Source organism: Pleurodeles waltl, chromosome 3_1 (assembly GCF_031143425.1).
Source record: "Pleurodeles waltl isolate 20211129_DDA chromosome 3_1, aPleWal1.hap1.20221129, whole genome shotgun sequence".
NCBI classification, from domain to species: Eukaryota; Metazoa; Chordata; class Amphibia; order Caudata; family Salamandridae; genus Pleurodeles; species Pleurodeles waltl.
The window spans coordinates 4,268,965-4,288,213 of NC_090440.1; the positions used below are offsets into that span (position 1 = coordinate 4,268,965).

At 47.9% G+C, this 19,249-nt stretch overlaps 1 protein-coding gene across 2 annotated transcripts in view; it reads right to left on the minus strand.

The window, feature by feature from the left end:
- AGBL2 (AGBL carboxypeptidase 2) overlaps window positions 1–19,249 on the minus strand; it is a 466,988-nt gene that overhangs the window by 82,041 nt on the left and 365,698 nt on the right. For both annotated transcript variants that reach the window (XM_069221603.1, XM_069221604.1), the window contains exon 20: window positions 9,895–9,943. In XM_069221603.1, the coding sequence (XP_069077704.1) occupies window positions 9,895–9,943 (49 nt within the window). The remainder of the gene's footprint in view (window positions 1–9,894; window positions 9,944–19,249) is intronic.

The window sequence follows — 19,249 nt, forward strand, 5'->3', positions numbered from 1 at the left end:
ACATCCGCAGGAAATGGGCGGGCTGGGCATGCCTAACCTTGAAAGATACTACGCGGCTGCTCAATTGTCGTGGCTGACTGCATGGCTGCGGGATGCCCCTTCCACCGAGGGCGTGATGCTGCAGTCATGTATGGCCCCACAGGGGCTGCTGCTCACATTGTTATCTACCCCTCATTCCCTACCCTCGAAACACATACTGATGGAGGCAGCTCGCTTTTGTTGGCATAGATATGTCCATGGCAAGACCCCCTTCCCCCCTTACTCACCCTTGCTACCGCTGTTTCAATTACCGGGCACCCAAATTATTTCAACACATCATAATACACGTGACATAAATACACTGAAGGTGGGTGATCTATACTCCAATTCCGCGTTGTACCCCTTTACGGAACTGGTGTCTGCCGGGGTGATGCACAAGGGGGCCTTTTTGACATACAGCGCCATTAAACGGCTACTAAACAAGATTTGGGGCCTCGGCAATGACGAACCTCCTGAGTCCCCATTGCTCACTACTATCCTTACAATAGGTAGCGTAAAAGGAACCATAACTAAAATATACAATATACTATTAGCAGCAGTCTGTACCACCCTGCCGCATGCTAAGGCACGTTGGGACATGGTCCTTCCTACACCATTACCACAAAATACCTGGACCGCAGCTCTTGCAACGATCAAATCAATATCCCGAAATCCTCGCCTACGCTACACCCAATTCAATTATATTCACCAGTCTTATTTATCCCCAGCCCGCATTCTAAGAATTTACCCGAACACAACTCCGTCATGCCCAAGATGTGCTATCCCGGCAGCCGACTTTTACCACATGGTTTGGAGCTGTCACTCAATAAACTCAGCCTGGCACCGAGTCACAGACGTCACAGCAGACATCTCATCCCTCGCATTATCCCCCACACCAGAATCCTGCTTATTAGGCATACGTCACCGTACTAAGGGAGATAAACAGACACACAGATTCATAGACTTAGCGTTTGCTGTCTTTAAACGTCTGATCGCAACACATTGGAAGGCTCCACATGTTCCATCCCACTTGGTTTGGCTACGTGACTTACATAGTCGCGCACAGGCTGAGGCGCAGACACTCAACCTATTGCAACGCAAGGGTCTCATTGAGGTGGGCCCCGAAGTCTGGAACACCTTTGTGGTGGCAATAGAAGCGCACGATGACTTACACCCCCCGTGAATAGCGCACCATACACAACTCTTACAGCCAGGTGGATACGGTCAGCAGGATACTCGAACTGCCTCAATCTCATTCATTGACATTGCTGACATTCTCATTATTATCCTCAAAGTAATAGCCCAACATACCAGGCTGTTTTCACTGCGTACAAGATTTTACGCAGGTCAAACCTAGCCCGTTCAATGCCAATTCTGCTCAGCATCCCGTTGAACACCGCAAAACATAAATCCTTGCCCCACTTCTGTCCCCCGCTCTACACATACTTACATATATAAGCTGCATTCCTTCCTTTAACCTCTCCTTACCTCTGTCTGAGGCAGTAAATACTATCAATGACATTAGTCGTGCTTAGCTGCATTGTTATTCGGCAAGTAGTTGTCGCACAGTATTTAAGCTGTATGTTTCTTCTTTTTCTGCTCTGTTAGCAATATCTTATGTTTGTCTATAATTTGATTTCTTTTCTCTCTTCTTCATACCAGTTAATATGCAACGAGGCTGTGCAAGGTTACATATGTAAGCAAATAATTCGATAAATTATTAACAGCCAATGTACCGGTATGTGAATGTTATGCTTAATAAACAGATTTAAAAAAAAATAAATTAAGAGGGGCTGCAATGGAGCCATAGTTCTTTATGAACCTCATATAGTACCCAGTGAGGCCTAAAAAGGCTCTCACCTGAGTCTGAGTAGTAGGGGGAACCCAATCTATAATAGTTTGGATTTTCCCCTGAAGTGGGGCAATCTGTTCCCCACCAACAAGGTGTCCCAGATAAACCACCTTTCCCTGCCCTATCTGGCACTTTGAAGCCTTGATAGCGAGGCCTGCCTTTTGCAGGGCCTCTAAAACTTTCCATAGGTGGACCAGGTGATCATCCCAGCTGGAGCTAAACACAGCTATATCGTCCAAATATGCTGCACTAAAAGCTTCCAGCCCTTGCAGGACTGTGTTCACCAACCTCTGAAAAGTGGCAGGTGCATTTTTCAATCCAAAAGGCATTACTGTGAATTGGTAATGGCCTCCAATGGTTGAAAATGCAGTTTTTGCTTTTGCATCTTCTGATAATTTGATCTGCCAATACCCTGCAGTCAAGTCAAAAGTGCTTAGATACTTGGCAGATGCCAGTGTATCTATGAGCTCATCTGCCCTGGGTATAGGGTGAGCATCAGTTTTGGTTACCTGGTTGAGACCTCTGTAGTCAACACAAAACCGCATTTCCTTTTTTCCATCTTTGGAATGAGGTTTTGGTACAAGTACCACAGGAGAAGCCCATGGACTTTCAGAGTGCTCAACCACTCCCAGTTCTAGCATTTTCTGCACCTCTTGCTTTATGCAGTCTCTGACATGGTCAGGCTGCCTATAGATCTTACTTTTGACAGGCAAGCTGTCTCCAGTATCTATAGTGTGCTCACACCAAGAAGTGGTACCTGGCACAGTAGAGAAGAGTTCAGAAAACTAACCCAGGAGATTTATGCAGTGGTCTTTCTGCTCAGCAGTAAGACAGTCTGCCAAAACTACACCTTCCACTAGAGCATCTTGTTCTGTGGAAGAGAAGAGATCAGGGAGAGGGTCACTCTCTTCTTCCTGTCCCTCATCAGTTGCCATGAGCAGGGTGAGATCAGCCCTGTCATAGTAGGGTTTCAGGCGGTTGACATGGAGCACCCTAAGGGGACCCCTGGCAGTGCCTAAGTCAACTAAGTAGGTGACTTCACCCTTTTTCTCAACAATTATGTGGGGTCCACTCCATTTATCTTGGAGTGCTCTTGGGGCCACAGGCTCCAAGACCCACACTTTCTGCCCTGGTTGGTACTGAACCAAAACAGCCTTCTGGTCATGCCATTGCTTTTGGAGCTCTTGGCTGGCTTGAAGGTTTTTACTGGCCTTTTTCATGTACTCAGCCATCCTTGATCTGAGGCCAAGTACATAGTCCACTATGTCTTGCTTTGGAGCTTTTAAAGGTTGTTCCCAACCCTCCTTAACAAGTGTTAGGGGACCTCTCACAGGGTGTCCAAAAAGAAGTTCAAAGGGGCTGAAGCCCACTCCTTTCTGGGGTACCTCCCTGTAAGCAAAAAGGAGGCATGGTAAAAGGATATCCCATCTCCTGCTGAGTTTTTCAGGGAGTCCCATAATCATGCCTTTGAGAGTTTTGTTAAATCTCTCCACCAGTCCATTTGTTTGTGGATGATAGGGTGTGGTGAACTTGTATGTAACACCACACTCCTTCCACATGGCCTTTAAGTAAGCAGACATGAAATTGCTTCCCCTGTCTGATACCACCTCTTTTGGGAAGCCCACCCTGGAAAAGATTCCCAGGAGGGCCTTTGCCTCTGCAGGAGCTGTAATGGTCCTTAGAGGAATTGCTTCAGGATATCTGGTGGCATGGTCCACTACCACCAAGATAAACCTATTGCCTGAAGCAGTAGGAGGGTCAAGGGGGCCAACTATGTCAACCCCTACCCTTTCAAAGGGAACCCCAACCACAGGCAGTGGAATAAGGGGTGCCTTTGGGGTGCCACCTGTCTTGCCACTGGCTTGACAGGTTTCACAGGACTTACACAATTCTTTTGTGTCCTCAGACATTCTAGGCCAATGAAACAGGGGAACAAGCCTGTCCCAAGTTTTCATTTGCCCCAAATGTCCAGCTAAGGGAATGTCGTGAGCAAGAGTTAGGAGGAACTTTCTGTACTCCTGAGGAATCACCAATCTCCTGGCAGCTCCAGGTTTTGGATCCCTTGCTTCAGTGTACAAGAGGTTGTCCTCCCAGTAAACTCTGTGAGAATCACTGACATCCCCATTTGCTTGTTTGACAGCTTGCTGTCTTAGACCCTCTATTGTGGGACAGGTCTGCTGTGCCACACTCAGCTCCTCCCTGGCAGGCCCCCCTTCACCCAAAAGCTCAGCAGTGTCTGCTTCCAGCTCCTCTGGTGTAGGTTCTGCACAGGGTGGAAATTCTTCTTCCTCAGAAGTAGAATCCACTGTAGAGGGAGGGATAGTAGGTAGTGCTTTACTTCTACTAGCCCTAGCTTTAGGGAGCACTTGGTCCATTCTTCCAGGATCCAAGTCACCCTGTCCTTTTTGCTTTTTGGCCTGAGCCCTGGTCAAAGCAAAAATATGCCCTGGAATGCCCAGCATTGCTGCATGAGCCTCCAACTCCACTTCTGCCCAAGCTGATGTCTCTAAATCATTCCCTAATAGACAGTCTACAGGTAAATCTGAGGCAACCACAACTTTCTTTGGGCCAGTAACCCCCCCCCAGTTGAGATTCACAACAGCCATGGGGTGGCTAAGGGTGTTGTTATGAGCATTGGTTACTTGGTACTGGTGACCAAGTAGGTGTTGTTCAGGGTGGACCAGTTTCTCTATTACCATTGTAACACTGTCACCTGTGTCCCTGTAGGCCTTAACCTCAACACCATTTATTAGGGGTAGTTGCTTGTACTTATCCATGTTAAGGGGACAAGCAACTAAGGTGGCTAAATCAATAGCCCCCTCAGAGACTAACACAGCCTCTGTGGTCTCCCCAACAAGACCAACCCCAACTAAGTTACCAAAAGTGAGCCCAGCTACTCCCTTAGATTGGCTATTAGTAGGTTTGCTCCCACCACCACTGCTATTACTAGGGGCACTAGGTGTAGCAGCAGGGGTTGTAGTGGTAGGAGGCTTGGTTCTTTTCTTTGGACAACTGGGATCTGTTGTCCAATGGCCTTTTATTTTACATAAATAGCACCATGGTTTCTTTTCTTTGTTTTGATTTGAAGAGGATTTGGACCCACCACCCCCACCAGAGTGTTTTTGTGGGCCAGATGAAGACTCATTTTTAGATTTGTCCCCACCCTTGTCAGAAGACTTACCATCCTTCTTCTTATTGCCATCTTTGTCACCCCCTGTATGAACTTTTCTGTTCACCCTTGTTCTGACCCATTTGTCTGCCTTCTTTCCCAATTCTTGGGGAGAGGTCAGATCAGAGTCCACCAAGTACTGGTGCAACAAATCAGACGCACAATTATTAAGAATATGCTCTCTCAGGATCAAGTTATACAGGCTTTCATAATGAGTAACTTAACTGCCATGTAACCACCCCTCCAAGGCCTTCACTGAATGGTTAACAAAATCAACCCAGTCTTGTGAAGACTCCTTTTTGGTCTCTCTGAACTTCATCCTGTACTGTTCAGTGGTTAAGCCATAACCATCCAGGAGTGCATTCTTAAGAACTTTAAAATTATTGGCATCACTTTCTTTCACAGTAAGGAGCCTATCCCTACCCTTTCCACTAAATGATAGCCATAGGATAGCAGCCCACTGCCTTTGAGGGACATCCTGTACAACACAGGCCCTCTCAAGTGCAGCAAACCACTTGTTAATGTCATCCCCCTCCTTATAAGGGGGAACTATCTTGTGCAGATTCCTAGAATCATGCTCTTTTGCAGGATGACTATTGGGAATACTGCTGCTGCCACAATGGGTTTCTAAACCCAATTTCTGTCTTTCTCTTTCCACTTCTAAGGACTGTCTATCCAAATCCAGCTGTTGCTTCTTGAGCTTCAGTCTGGTTTGTTCCACTCTCAATCTATTGAGCTCCCTTTCTAACACTCTGTCATCAGGGTGGGTGGGTGGGACATTCCTTGAAACAGAAGTATGGTGAGAATGAACAGAAGAAGACCCATCCCTTACTGAAGGCATCCTAACAGCTTGGTTAACAGAAACATCACTTCTACTATGGTGAGAAGGAATACTCTTGCTATGATGTGAGACAACACTATCAGTATGGTGTGACTCTACATCAGTACCAACTATGCTAGGCTGTCTAGTAATGGGCAGGCTAGGAAGTTTATTTCCTGAATCTTTTTCTAGGGGAGTCACTGGATCAGATTGTGAACCATTAGCTACTTTTTCAACAGAAGGGGCACCTCTGGCCTTATCCTGTTCTATAAGCATGTTAACCAACAGTTCTCTGGGGGGATTCTTTCCTACACTTAAACCTCTTTCTATGCAGAGACTCCTTGCTCCTTTCCAGCTAAGGTGATCATAAGCAATGTTGGACAGATCAACAGTTTGGCCTGTGCCAGACATTTTAGAAAGTGTTTAAGTGACAGAAAAAGTGAGAAAAAGTTTTTAGAACTTTTGAAAGAACAGGAAAAAAAACTTTTTAAACTTTTAAGAACTTTTTAGAAAGTTAGAGGTACTTTTCAGCACTTTAGAAAAGAAGTGAGAAAAGAAATGCAAAACTTTTTGGTTAGGTGTACATACACTGAACTTGTTTTGTATATTTTTCTCTTATGAAAAGTACAATGACAAAAGTGGTAAGTAGTTACAGAGCACTTATCCCACCACTGCACAACCAATGTAGGAGGCTGGACTGGCTTGTAGTGAGTACCAAGGGGTACTTACACCTTGCACCAGGCCCAGTTATCCCTTATTAGTGTATAGGGTGTCTAGCAGCTTAGGCTGATAGATAATGGTAGCTTAGCAGAGCAGCTTAGGCTGAACTAGGAGACGAGTGAAGCTCCTACAGTACCACTAGTGTCATATGCACAATATCATAAGAAAACACAATACACAGATATACTAAAAATAAAGGTACTTTATTTTATGACAATATGCCAAAAGTATCTCAGTGAGTACCCTCAGTATGAGGATAGCAAATATACACAAGATATATGTACACAATACCAAAAATATGCAGTATAGGATTAGAAAACAGTGCAAACAATGTATAGTTACAATAGAATGCAATGGGGACACATAGGGATAGGGGCAACACAAACCATATACTCCAAAAGTGGAATGCGAACCACGAATGGACCCCAAACCTATGTGACCTTGTAGAGGGTCGCTGGGACTGTAAGAAAACAGTTAGGGTTAGAAAAATAGCCCACCCCAAGACCCTGAAAAGTGAGTGCAAGTTGCACTAAAGTTCCCCAAAGGACATAGAAGTTGTGATAGGGGAATTCTGCAGGAAAGACACAAACCAGCAATGCAACAACAATGGATTTCCAGTCGAGGGTACCTGTGGAACAAGGGGACCAAGTCCAAAAGTCACAAGCAAGTCGGAGATAGGCAGATGCCCAGGAAATGCCAGCTGTGGGTGCAAAGAAGCTGCTACTGGACAGTAGAAGCTGAGGATTCTGCAGGAACGACAAGGGCTAGAGACTTCCCCTTTTGGAGGATGGGTCCCCCACGCCGTGGAGAGTCGTGCAGAAGTGTTTTCCTGAAGAAAGACCGCCAACAAGCCTTGCTAGCTGCAAGTCGTGCGGTTAGCGTTTTTGGATGCTGCTGTGGCCCAGGAGGGACCAGGATGTCGCCAATTGCGTCAGGGGACAGAGGGGGTGTCGAGCAAGACAAGGAGCCCTCTCAGAAGCAGGCAGCACCCGCAGAAGTGCCGGAACAGGCACTACGAAGAGGAGTGAAACAGTGCTCACCCGAAGTCGCACAAAGGAGTCCCACGTCGCCGGAGGACAACTTAGAAAGTCGTGCAATGCAGGTTAGAGTGCCGTGGACCCAGGCTTGGCTGCGCACAAAGGATTTCCGCCGGAAGTGCACAGAGGCCGGAGTAGCTGCAAAAGTCGCGGTTCCCAGCAATGCAGTCTGGCGTGGGGAGGCTAGGACTTACCTCCACCAAACTTGGACTGAAGAGTCACTGGACTGTGGGAGTCACTTGGACAGAGTTGCTGGATTCAAGGGACCTCGCTCGTCGTGCTGAGAGGAGACCCAGGGTACCGGTGATGCAGTTCTTTGGTGCCTGCGGTAGCAGGGAGAAGATTCCGTCGACCCACGGGAGATTTCTTCGGAGCTTCTAGTGCAGAGAGGAGGCAGACTACCCCCACAGCATGCACCACCAGGAAAACAGTCGAGAAGGCGGCAGGATCAGCGTTACAGAGTTGCAGTAGTCGTCTTCGCTACTTTGTTGCAGTTTTGCAGGGTTCCAGAGCGGTCAGCAGTCGATTCCTTGGCAGAAGGTGAAGAGAGAGATGCAGAGGAACTCTGATGAGCTCTTGCATTCGTTATCTAAGGAAATCCCCAAAGCAGAGACCCTAAATAGCCAGAAAAGAGGGTTTGGCCACTTAGGAGAGAAGATAGGCTAGCAACACCTGAAGGAGCCTATCAGAAGGAGTCTCTGACGTCACCTGCTGGCACTGGCCACTCAGAGCAGTCCAGTGTGCCAGCAGCACCTCTGTTTCCAAGATGGCAGAGGTCTGGAGCACACTGGAGGAGCTCTGGGCACCTCCCAGGGGAGGTGCAGGTCAGGGGAGTGGTCACTCCCCTTTCCTTTGTCCAGTTTCGCGCCAGAGCAGGGCTGAGGGGTCCCTGAACCGGTGTAGACTGGCTTATGCAGAAATGGGCACCATCTCTGCCCATGAAAGCATTTCCAGAGGCTGGGGGAGGCTACTTTCCAAAGGGAGAGGGTGTAACACCCTCTCTCTGAGGAAGTCCTTTGTTCTGCCATCCTGGGCCAAGCCTGGCTGGACCCCAGGAGGGCAGAAACCTGTCTGAGGGGTTGGCAGCAGCAGCAGCTGCAGTGAAACCCCGGGAAAGGTAGTTTGGCAGTACCCAGGTCTGAGCTACAGACCTGTGGGATCATGGGATTGTGCCAACTATGCCTGGATGGCATAGAGGGGGCAATTCCATGATCATAGACATGTTACATGGCCATATTCGGAGTTACCATTGTGAAGCTACACATAGGTAGTGACCTATGTGTAGTGCACGCGTGTAATGGTGTCCCCGCACTCACAAAGTCCGGGGAATTTGCCCTGAACAATGTGGGGGCACCTTGGCTAGTGCCAGGGTGCCCACACACTAAGTAACTTAGACATATAGGTGACTTATAAGTTACTTAAGTGCAGTGGTAAATGGCTGTGAAATAACGTGGACGTTATTTCACTCAGGCTGCAGTGGCAGGCCTGTGTAAGAATTGTCAGAGCTCCCTATGGGTGGCAAAAGAAATGCTGCAGCCCATAGGGATCTCCTGGAACCCCAATACCCTGGGTACCTCAGTACCACATACTAGGGAATTATAAGGGTGTTCCAGTATGCCAATGTAAATTGGTAAAATTGGTCACTAGCCTGTTAGTGACAATTTGAAAGAAATGAGAGAGCATAACCACTGAGGTTCTGGATAGCAGAGCCTCAGCGAGACAGTTAGTCATAACACAGGTAACACATTCAGGGCACACTTATGAGCACTGGGGCCCTGGCTGGCAGGGTCCCTGTGACACATACAACTAAAACAACATACATACAGTGAAAAATGGGGGTAACATGCCAGGCAAGATGGTACTTTCCTACAGTAGTCCCATTAAACCCCCGCATCTCATTATAAACTGAGGAAACACTGTTTGTCAGCCCATTAAACCCCAGCATCTCATTAAGAAGTCTCATTAAGAACTGTGGAAACACTGCTTGTAGTCCCATTAAACCCCCAGCATCTCACTAAGAAGTGTGGAAACACTGCTTGTAGTCACATTAAACCCCCAGACTATCATTAACAAGCATAGAGAACACTACTTGTTGTCCCATTAAACCCCAGCATCTCATTATAAACTGAGGAAACACTGTTTGTCATCCCATTAAACCCCAGCATCTCACTAAGAAGTATGGAAACACTGCTTGTAGTCATATTACCCTCTCAGCATCTCCTTAAAACCTGGGAGAGGACAGGAACTGTCTCAGAAATATAGTGGGCAGTTCACTCACCTGCTCGGCTGGGTTCCTGTGACAGGAGGGTCTCCGGACCATGACCTATCTGAACAGGGAAAGATTGTTCTTAGAAAGAGCAGCACATAAACCAACAATAATTCACTGCTTAATAGAAAACAAAGAGGGAATCAGAGACAGGGAAGAGGATGTGAGAGAAAGAAGGGAGAGGAAAACTAGTCAGAAAGAAAGAGGTGCAGAAGGCTGTAAAATAGAGAGAGAATCGGAAAGAATAACAGGAAGGCAGGTACCACTGGAGGGAGAAAGAGAATAACAAGGTTAGACAGAAAGCGACAGGGAAAACTACTGAGAGATAGAGCGAGTAATAGAGAGAGATTGTGGCAGGAGAGAAAGGAAGAGAAATACAAACATGTTAGCATGGCCTGAAAAAGTAATCAAAGTATGAGAGTTTCACATCTCCTGCACACAAGGTCATCTGTCGTCCTTCTCTTGTTCACATCATGGTCTGTGACAGCTAACCTGTGACATCTATGTCCATCTGACCTGCACACACTCGCCAAGGGTCCTATACTAATGTCCTGTCCATACAACCTACAGATTATTATACGCTGTAGGATCAGACAGTGGTGCAGCAAGGGTAGTGTGAGAAAGTCATCCTTTTCCCTGATCACCCTAATTGTTTCACTGATACTGGTGGTTACTGCCTCTGACTATGCCCTGGGCTCTGCTACCCAGGCCCAGGGCCAGTGCGCAGTTTAAAAGGTATATATGGTAATTAGACATAATTATAACTGTCTCTGACAACATACCTGTAAGCCTCTACTATATGGTAGGGCGTGTAGGTTTAGAAACCCCAGTGGATTTAAGGCACTTACGTGTGCACTGCTATGGTGCCTGCTGTCACTTTGAAGTCAGCCCTTGTGGTTACATTTAAGATAAAACTATGTCCAAATTCGACTTTGGAATTAAAATTACTTCCAAAGTCTAACACTGCCTTTTAATTACATATAAGTCATGCCTAAGGTCTACCCTCAGTGCCCGAAGCGTAGGGTGCCTTGTAATTAAAATCAGGGACATTATAAAATATGTTTTATTTGCTCTGGTGAGGGAAAAATTGTCAATTTCCTTGTTCCCCATTGTAGTGCTGCTAGCTCCAAAGGCTAACATAGGAAGGCTTTATTAAACTTTAATAAAGTCTAACTTTTGACAGGAATGAGCTAGAACAGTCATTCACAGTATCAAAAATATAGTTACAATAAATCCAAAAACGTACAAATGTTAGATTTAGTATAACTATTGCAGGAAATTAGTTTTAGAACTTGTGTTCCTGAAGTTACCTACAACAGCCCTCTAGCAGCCTCCTCTAACTGGTCAGCCTATGGCAGGCTGGGCCAAGATGCTCTGATGATGTGTGAAGTTGCCTAGGCTGAGAGAAAAGGACCATCTGGTGAGAGGTCCGCAGCAGCAAATGCAAGGACAGGAAGGGGGCTGGGTAGCCAAACTGGTCTTCAAACGGAGAAAGACAGATAGTGCAGGACCCAGGCCCGAACCCCTGCACCTCATTGGTCAGGGGTGCCCCCCTATTCCCATTCCAGAAACTGGAATAAATATGGGAGAGCTGCCCAGCAACTCAGATCTCTACTTGAAGAAATCTGAAGAAGGAGGACTGCCCTGCTGAACCCCTGGTCTGCACCAAGAAAGGACTATACTAACAAGGACTGTACCTGCTGCACACCCTGGGCTCCAACAAAAGAGGACTTTGCCTTGCTTCCAAGACTAAGGAGTGGACTCCCTGAAAGCAACAGATAGAAAAGAGCTACCAAGAGTCACCTGAATAAGCTCCTGCAAGGACAAGCCCAGCTGACCAGCTCAACTGGATTTTACAAGATTTGCCAGGGTGCAGTGTAGGAATTGTAGTCCCAACCCCTTCAAAGAGGCAACTCAGAGCTTCTGGGCCCCTGGGTGGTGCTGTGGACCCTCAAAGACCCAAATGGGACCTTCTGGAAGAAGCTCCAGAAGTTTGAAATTATTTGGAGAATATTTTGTGTAAAGCTCCATAAGTTGACTGTCAACGAGAGTCTTGCTGGCAGCGCCAAACTGTGACTCGGCCTGAAATTCAGGTTTACCCCGCCAAAGCTCTGGAGCTCTTCAGCATCGACGAAGAAAACTAAGACCTCCAGGGATCACCGAAGCCTTGCACTGAAGCAAACCGCCACTGGCCTGCTGAGGAGACTCACTTGTCAAAAAAGTGACTACTGCTCATCGTAGCCGACGAGCGGTACCTTGCTGTCAGCCTTAAACTTTGACTTTGTTCTGGTCAGGTGCGACCAGATAACTGTGGTTGGCACTTTTCACTTTTTAATGCTAGAAAGCACATTTTTACATTTAATCTTAAACAATTCATACCTCCGGTTCCCTTATATTTCTGTCGTTTTGTTGTCATTTAAAAAATACAAATATTCTCTATTTTTCTAAATTGGTGTTGGATTTTTATTGTGTGTTGTGTCTTACTTACTTACTGTTTTGCTGATATTAAATGCTTTACACACCTGCCTCCTAAGTTACACCTGACTGCTGGTCAGCCAAGCTACCAAGGATTCATTTATTGAGACTTGACTGGATGTTATTGGTGATTGTGGTGTTAATACTAGTTGTAGGTACAACCTGATTCTACTAATAAACCACCTTCCAAAAGATAGCATAGGACATGGTGCAACCAAGGACAATTATGTAGGGGCACTGGGCCTCTACCTCTCCTCAGCCCTAGTCTGAGGACACCTACTGCACTATTGATAGCTACACCCCAGGGATCAGAAATAAGTTCGCACTTGTACAATCTCCTCTATCAGTGAGGGCTGTGGTATCATCAAAGTAATATATCACACTCTTGTCTGCAAAAGGGTTTTAGAGCCATCTACTGGATTCTTTTGATGTCAGGACAGAGCCTAAGGTACAATAGGGGCAGGCGGGAAGTCTGTGTGATTGTATAGTCCATTCTTTGAGACTCTACATCACCACCTGATGGTAAGCATAAGATAACCATTTGCCTCGGCCACTGAATCCTATTTTAAGGCTCATATTCCCGGCAGTCTTCTCTTTGAAGATAGCTACACTGAAGAGGATGCCCTGACTTGTCAACAGGAGAGGTTACACACCCTTTTGTTAGGTTGTAAGTTGTGGCATCATTCAGAAGCTGAGCTCTTCTCTTAAAGGAGGAGCATGGAGAAACACAAGGTATCTCCTCGTGAGTTTAGCCACAGTCTTGAAGATGGTAAGGGGAGTAATAAAAGCCTTGAGTGAGTCATAAGAAGGTGGTCCTGGTGGGCATAGTACCGTCAGCCTGGCACTTGGTAAGGCCTCTAGACGAAATACAAGAAGTCAGGACAGGAGCCGGAGGAGACTTGAAATCCCACTGAAACATGGCAGGAGGAAGCAGAAAGCAAATCAGAGCTTGTGTAGGGTCACGGCAAAGGAAGAAAACTCACGGAGACAAGGCAGGATCCGCCCTGGACAAGGAAATAGTAACAAGGGTGGGAGTGGAGCTTCATAGGCTCAGCTGTGATGCACTTCATCTGGGAGTGCAACCCTGACAGAAATTGGGTTGTTGGTTGACTGCTGTATGAGCTCTGGTCAAGCAGTAACCACAATATTAATCAGGGTGAGTGTCAAGCAAGCCCTAAATTAACCTGCGCTCACCCTCTGGTAGCTTGGCAGGTAGGTCTGGCTTAATTTAGAGGCATTGTGTAAAGTATTTGTACAACACTTCAAACAGTAAAACAGTGAAAACACCACACAGAAAGATTCTTCACTAATTTAGAAAAATAAATCAACATTTAATAAATAAAACAAGACCAAAATGACAAAAATCCAATTAGTAGAACTGGAGATATTGAGTTTCAAACATTTAAGTAAAAATAGCGCCAAGAAGAACAAAGTGTTATGGGGATATCTGTTTGCACCGGACTGGGACAAACTCAAAGGTTTAGGATGAGCATGGCTGAGTGCAGGGCAGCTACAGGGACTCAGTTAGGCTCCTTGAACTAAGGCCCATATTTACACTCTGTTTGCACCAGATTTGCGTCATTTCTTTTGACGCAAATCCAGCACAAACCTAACTCCATATATATACTTTGGCACTAGACCCGTCTAGCGCCTTATTTATGGAGTTAGAGTCATTTAGTTACAGTGGAAACCTACCTTACGTCAATGAGATGCAAGGTAGGCGTTCCCGGGCAAAAGAAGACTCAAAAGCATTTGAGCCTTATTTATACTCCCGTGCGTCATGGGAGCAGGAGGGCCTTAAAAAATGGCTCTAAGCCTGTTTAGAGTCATTTTTTAACGCCTGGGTCAGGGCAGGCGTTAGAGGACCTGTGGGCTCATTTCCATGGTCTCTGACCATGGAAGCAGTCCACAGTTGCCCTTCCCTGCAACCAGGGACACTCCCTGCCACCCTCGGCCACCCCTGGAGGACACCCATGGATGGGGGGGCCCATCTACAGTAAATACAGGTAAGTAGAGGTAAGTAATTTTTTTTTTTTTTAAGTGGCACAGGGGGCCTAACTTGGGCCCCCCTACAGAAGTCCCCTGGGCATGGCCATTGGGCAGGGGGGCATGACTCCTGTCTTTTTTTAAGACAGGAGTCATTTCCATGGGGGTTGTGCGTCAAAAAATGACGCTAGTCAGGTTAGAGTCAATATGCTGCAGCATTTCTTTTGCCACCATAGGGAGCTCAGACAATTCTTACACAGGCCTGCCACTGCAGCCTGAGTGAAATAACCTCCACGTTATTTCACAGCCATTTACCACTGCACTTAAGTAACTTATAAGTCACCTATATGTCTAACCTTCACCTGGTGAAGGTTGGGTGCCAAGTTACTTAGTGTGTGGGCACCTTGGCACTAGCCAAGGTGCCCCCACATCGTTCAAGGCAAATTACCCAGACTTTGTGAGTGCGGGGACACCATTACACGCGTGCACTATACATAGGTCACTACCTATGTATAGCGTCACAATGGTAACTCCGAACATGGCCATGTAACATGTCTAAGATCATGGAATTGTCACCCCAATACCATTATTGGGGGGACAATTCCATGATCCCCCGCGTCTCTAGCACAGAACCGAGTACTGCCAAACTGCCTTTCTGGGGTTTCCACTGCAGCTGCTGCTGCTGTCAACCCCTCAGACAGGTTTCTGCCCTCCTCCTGGGGTCCAGGCAGCCCTGGCCCAGGAAGCCAGAACAAAGGATTTCCTCTGAGAGAGGGTGTTACACCCTCTCCCTTTGGAAATAGGTGTGAAGGGCTGGGGAGGAGTAGCCTCCCCCAGCCTCTGGAAATGCTTTGATGGGCACAGATGGTGCCCATCTCTGCATAAGCCAATCTATACCGGTTCAGGGATCCCCCAGCCCTGCTCTGGCATGAAACTGGACAAAGGAAAGGGGAGTGACCACTCCTCTGACCAGTACCTCCCAGGGGAGGTGCCCAGTGCTCCTCCAGTGTGTCCTAGACCTCTGCCATCTTGAAAACAGAGGTGTTGGGGGCACACTGGACTGCTCTGTTTGGCCAGTGCCAGCAGGTGACATCAGAGACCCCCTCTGATAGGCTCTTACCTTTCTTGGTAGCCAATCCTCCTTCCTTGGTAGCCAAACCTCCTTTTCTGGCTATTTAGGGTCTCTGCTGTGGGGAATTCTTCAGACAACGAACGCAAGAGCTCACCAGAGTTCCTCTGCATCTCCCTCTTCGACTTCTACCAAGGATCAACCGCTGACTGCTCCAGGATACCTGCAAAACTGCAACAAAGTAGCAAGACGACTACCAGCAACATTGCAGCGCCTCATCCTGCCGGCTTTCTCGACTGTTTCCTGGTGGTGCATGCTCTGGGGGTCACCTGCCTTCACCCTGCACCAGAAGCTCAGAAGAAATCTCCTGTGGGTCGACGGAATCTTCCCCCTGCTAACGCAGGCACCAAAAGACTGCATCACTGGTCCTCTGGGTCCCCTCTCATCCCGAGGAGCGTGGTCCCTGGAACACAGGAACTCTACCCAAGTGACTCCCACAGTCCAGTGGCCCTTCAGTCCAAGTTTAGTGGAGGTAAGTCCTTGCCTCCCCACGCTAGACTGCAAACCTGTGTACTGCGTGATTTGCAGTTGCTCCAGCTTCTGTGCACTCTTCCAGGATTTCCTTCGTGCACAGCCTAGCCTGGGTCACCAGCACTCAGTCCTGCAGTGCTCAACCCACTGAGTTGGCCTCCGACGTCGTGGGACCCTCTTTTGTAACTCTGCGTGGATTCCAGTTCACAAATCTTCCAAGTGCCTGTTCAGGTACTTCTGCGGGTGCTGCCTGCTTTTGTGAGGGCTCTCTGAGTTGCTGAGCGCCCCCTCTGTCTCCTCCTCCAGGGGGCGACATCCTGGACCTTCCTGGTCCTCAGCAGCACCCAAAAACCTCTACTGCGACCCTTGCAGCTAGCAAGGCTTGTTTGCGGTATTTCTGCGTGGGAACACTTCTGCAACCTTCATAGCGGCGTGGGACATCTTCCTTCCAAAGGAGAAGTTCCTAGTCCTCTTCGTTCTTGCAGAATTCCAACCTTCTTCCATCCGGAGGCAGCTTCCTTGCACCTTCATCCGGGGTTTTCTGGGCTCCTGCCCCCCTTGGACACTGTTGCGACTACTGGACTTGGTCCCCTTGCTTTGCAGGTCCACAGGTCCGGAAATCCTTTGTCAGTGCACTGCTGGTGTTTGTTGTTCTTGCAGAATCCCCCTATCACGACTATTGTGCTCTTTTGGGGTAGTAGGTGTACTTTACTCCTACTTTTCAGGGTCTTGGGTTGGGGTATCTTGGACACCCTGACTGTTTTCTTACAGTCCCAGCGACCCTCTACAAGCTCCCATAGGTCTGGGGTCCATTCGTGATTCGCATTCCACTTTAGGAGTACATGGTTTGTGTTGCCCCTAGACCTATGCTTGCCTATTGCAACCTATTGTAATTCTACACTGTTTGCATTACTTTTCTAACTCTTACTTACCTATTTGTGGTTTGTGAACATATAACTTGTGTATATTACTTACCTTCTTAATGAGGGTACTCACTGAGATACTTGTGGCATATTGTCATAAAAATAAAGTACCTTTATTTTTAGTAACTCTGTGTATTGTGTTTTCTTGTGATATTGTGCATATGATATAAGTGGTATAGTAGGAGCTTTGCATGTCTCCTAGTTCAGCCTAAGCTGCTTTGCCAGAGCTACCTTCTATAAGCCTAAGCTGCTAGAAACACCTCTATTCTACTAATAAGGGATAACTGGACCTGGCACAAGGTGTAAGTACCTTTGGTACCCACTACAAGCCAGGCCAGCCTCCTACACCCAGTGCTCATAAAGTGTGCCCTGTATGTGTTCCCTGTGTGGTGCCTAACTGTATCACTGAGGCTCTGCTAACCAGAACCTCAGTGTTTATGCTCTCTCTGCTTTTAAAATTGTCACTGCAGGCTAGTGACTAATTTTACCAATTCTGATTGGCACACTGGAACACCCTTATAATTCCCTAGTATATGGTACCTAGGTACCCAGGGTATTGGGGTTCCAGGAGATCCCTATGGGCTAAAGCATTTCTTTTGCCACCCATAGGGAGCTCAGACAATTCTTACACAGGCCTGCCACTGCAGCCTGAGTGAAATAACGTCCACGTTATTTCACAGCCATTTTACACTCCACTTAAGTAACTTATAAGTCACCTATATGTCTAACCTTCACTGAGTGAAGGTTAGGTGCAAAGTTACTTAGTGTAAGGGCACCCTGGCACTAGCCAAGGTGCCCCCACATTGTTCAGGGCAATTTCTCCGGACTTTGTGAGTGCGGGGACACCATTACACGTGTGCACTACATATAGGTCAATACCCATATGTACCACCACCATGGTAACTCCAAACCTTGCCATGTAACATGTCTAGGATCATGGAATTGTCCCCCCAATACCATTCTGGTATTGGGGGGACAATTCCATGCATCCCCGGGTCTCCAGCATAGAGCCAGGGTACTGCAAAACTAACTTTCCGGGGTTTTCTCTGCAGCTACCGCTGCTGCCAACCCTCAGACAGGTTTCTGCCCCCCCTGGGGCCTGGGCAGCCCAGTCCCAGGAAGGCAGAACAAAGGATTTCCTCTTGAAATAGGTGTGAAGGGCCTGAGAGGAGTAGCCTCTTCAGGCCTCTGGAAATGCTTTGAAGGGCACAGATGGTGCCCTCCTTGCATAAGCCAGTCTACACCGGTTCAGGGATCCCCCCAGCCCTGCTCTGGTGCAAAACTGGACAAAGGAAAGGGGAGTGACCACTGCCCTGACCAGCACCTCCCAGGGGAGGTGCCCAGAGCGCCTTCAGTGTATCCCAGACCTCTGCCATCTTGGATGCAGAGGTGTGAGGGCACAATGGACAGCTCTGAGTGGCCAGTGCCAGCAGGTGACGTCAGAGACCCCTCCTGATAGGTGCTTACCTTTCTCTGTAGCCAATCATCCTCTGAGGGCTATTTAGGGTCTCTCCTGTGGGTATCTCACCAGATAACGAATGCAAGAGCTCACCGGAGTTCCTCTGCACTTCCCTCTTCGACTTCTGCCAAGGATCGACCGCTGACTGCTCCAGTACGGCTGCAAAACCACAACAAAGTAGCAAGAAGACTACCAGCAACATTGTAGTGCCTCATCCGGACGGCTTTCTTGACTGTTTCCTGGTGGTGCATGCTCTGAGGGCTGTCTGCCTTCACCCTGCACTGGAAGCCAAGAAGAAATCTCCAGTGGGTCGACGGAATCTTCCCCCTGCCAACGCAGGCACCAAATTTCTGCATCACCGGTCCTCTGGGTCCCCTCTCATCTTGACGAGCGTGGTCCCTGGAACACAGGAGCTGGATCCAGTGTCCCCGACAGTCCAGTGGCCCTTCTGTCCAAATTTGGTAGAGGTAAGTTCTTGCCTCCCCACGCCAGACAGTAATCCGGTGTACTGGGTGAACTGCAGCTGCTCGGGCTTCTGTGCACTTTTGCAAGACTTCCTTTGTGCACAATCTAGCCCAGGTCCCCAGCACTCCGTCCTGCATTGCCCAACTCGCTGAGTTGGACTCCGACTTCGTGGGACCCTCTTTTGTTGTGCTGAGTCGACCGTCGTGCTCAGATCTTCTGAACGCCTGTTCAGGTGCTTCTGCGGATGCTGCCTGCTTCTGTGTGGGCTCTCCATATTGCTGAGCGCCCCTATGTCTCCTCCTCCAAGGGGCGACCTCCTGGTCTTTCCTGTGCCCTGGCAGCACCAAAAATCCTCAACTGTGACTCTTGCAGCTAGCAAGGCTTGTTTGCGGTCTTTCTGCGTGGAAACAACTCTGCATCCTCCAGCACGCCGTGGGACATCTTCTGACCAAAGGATAC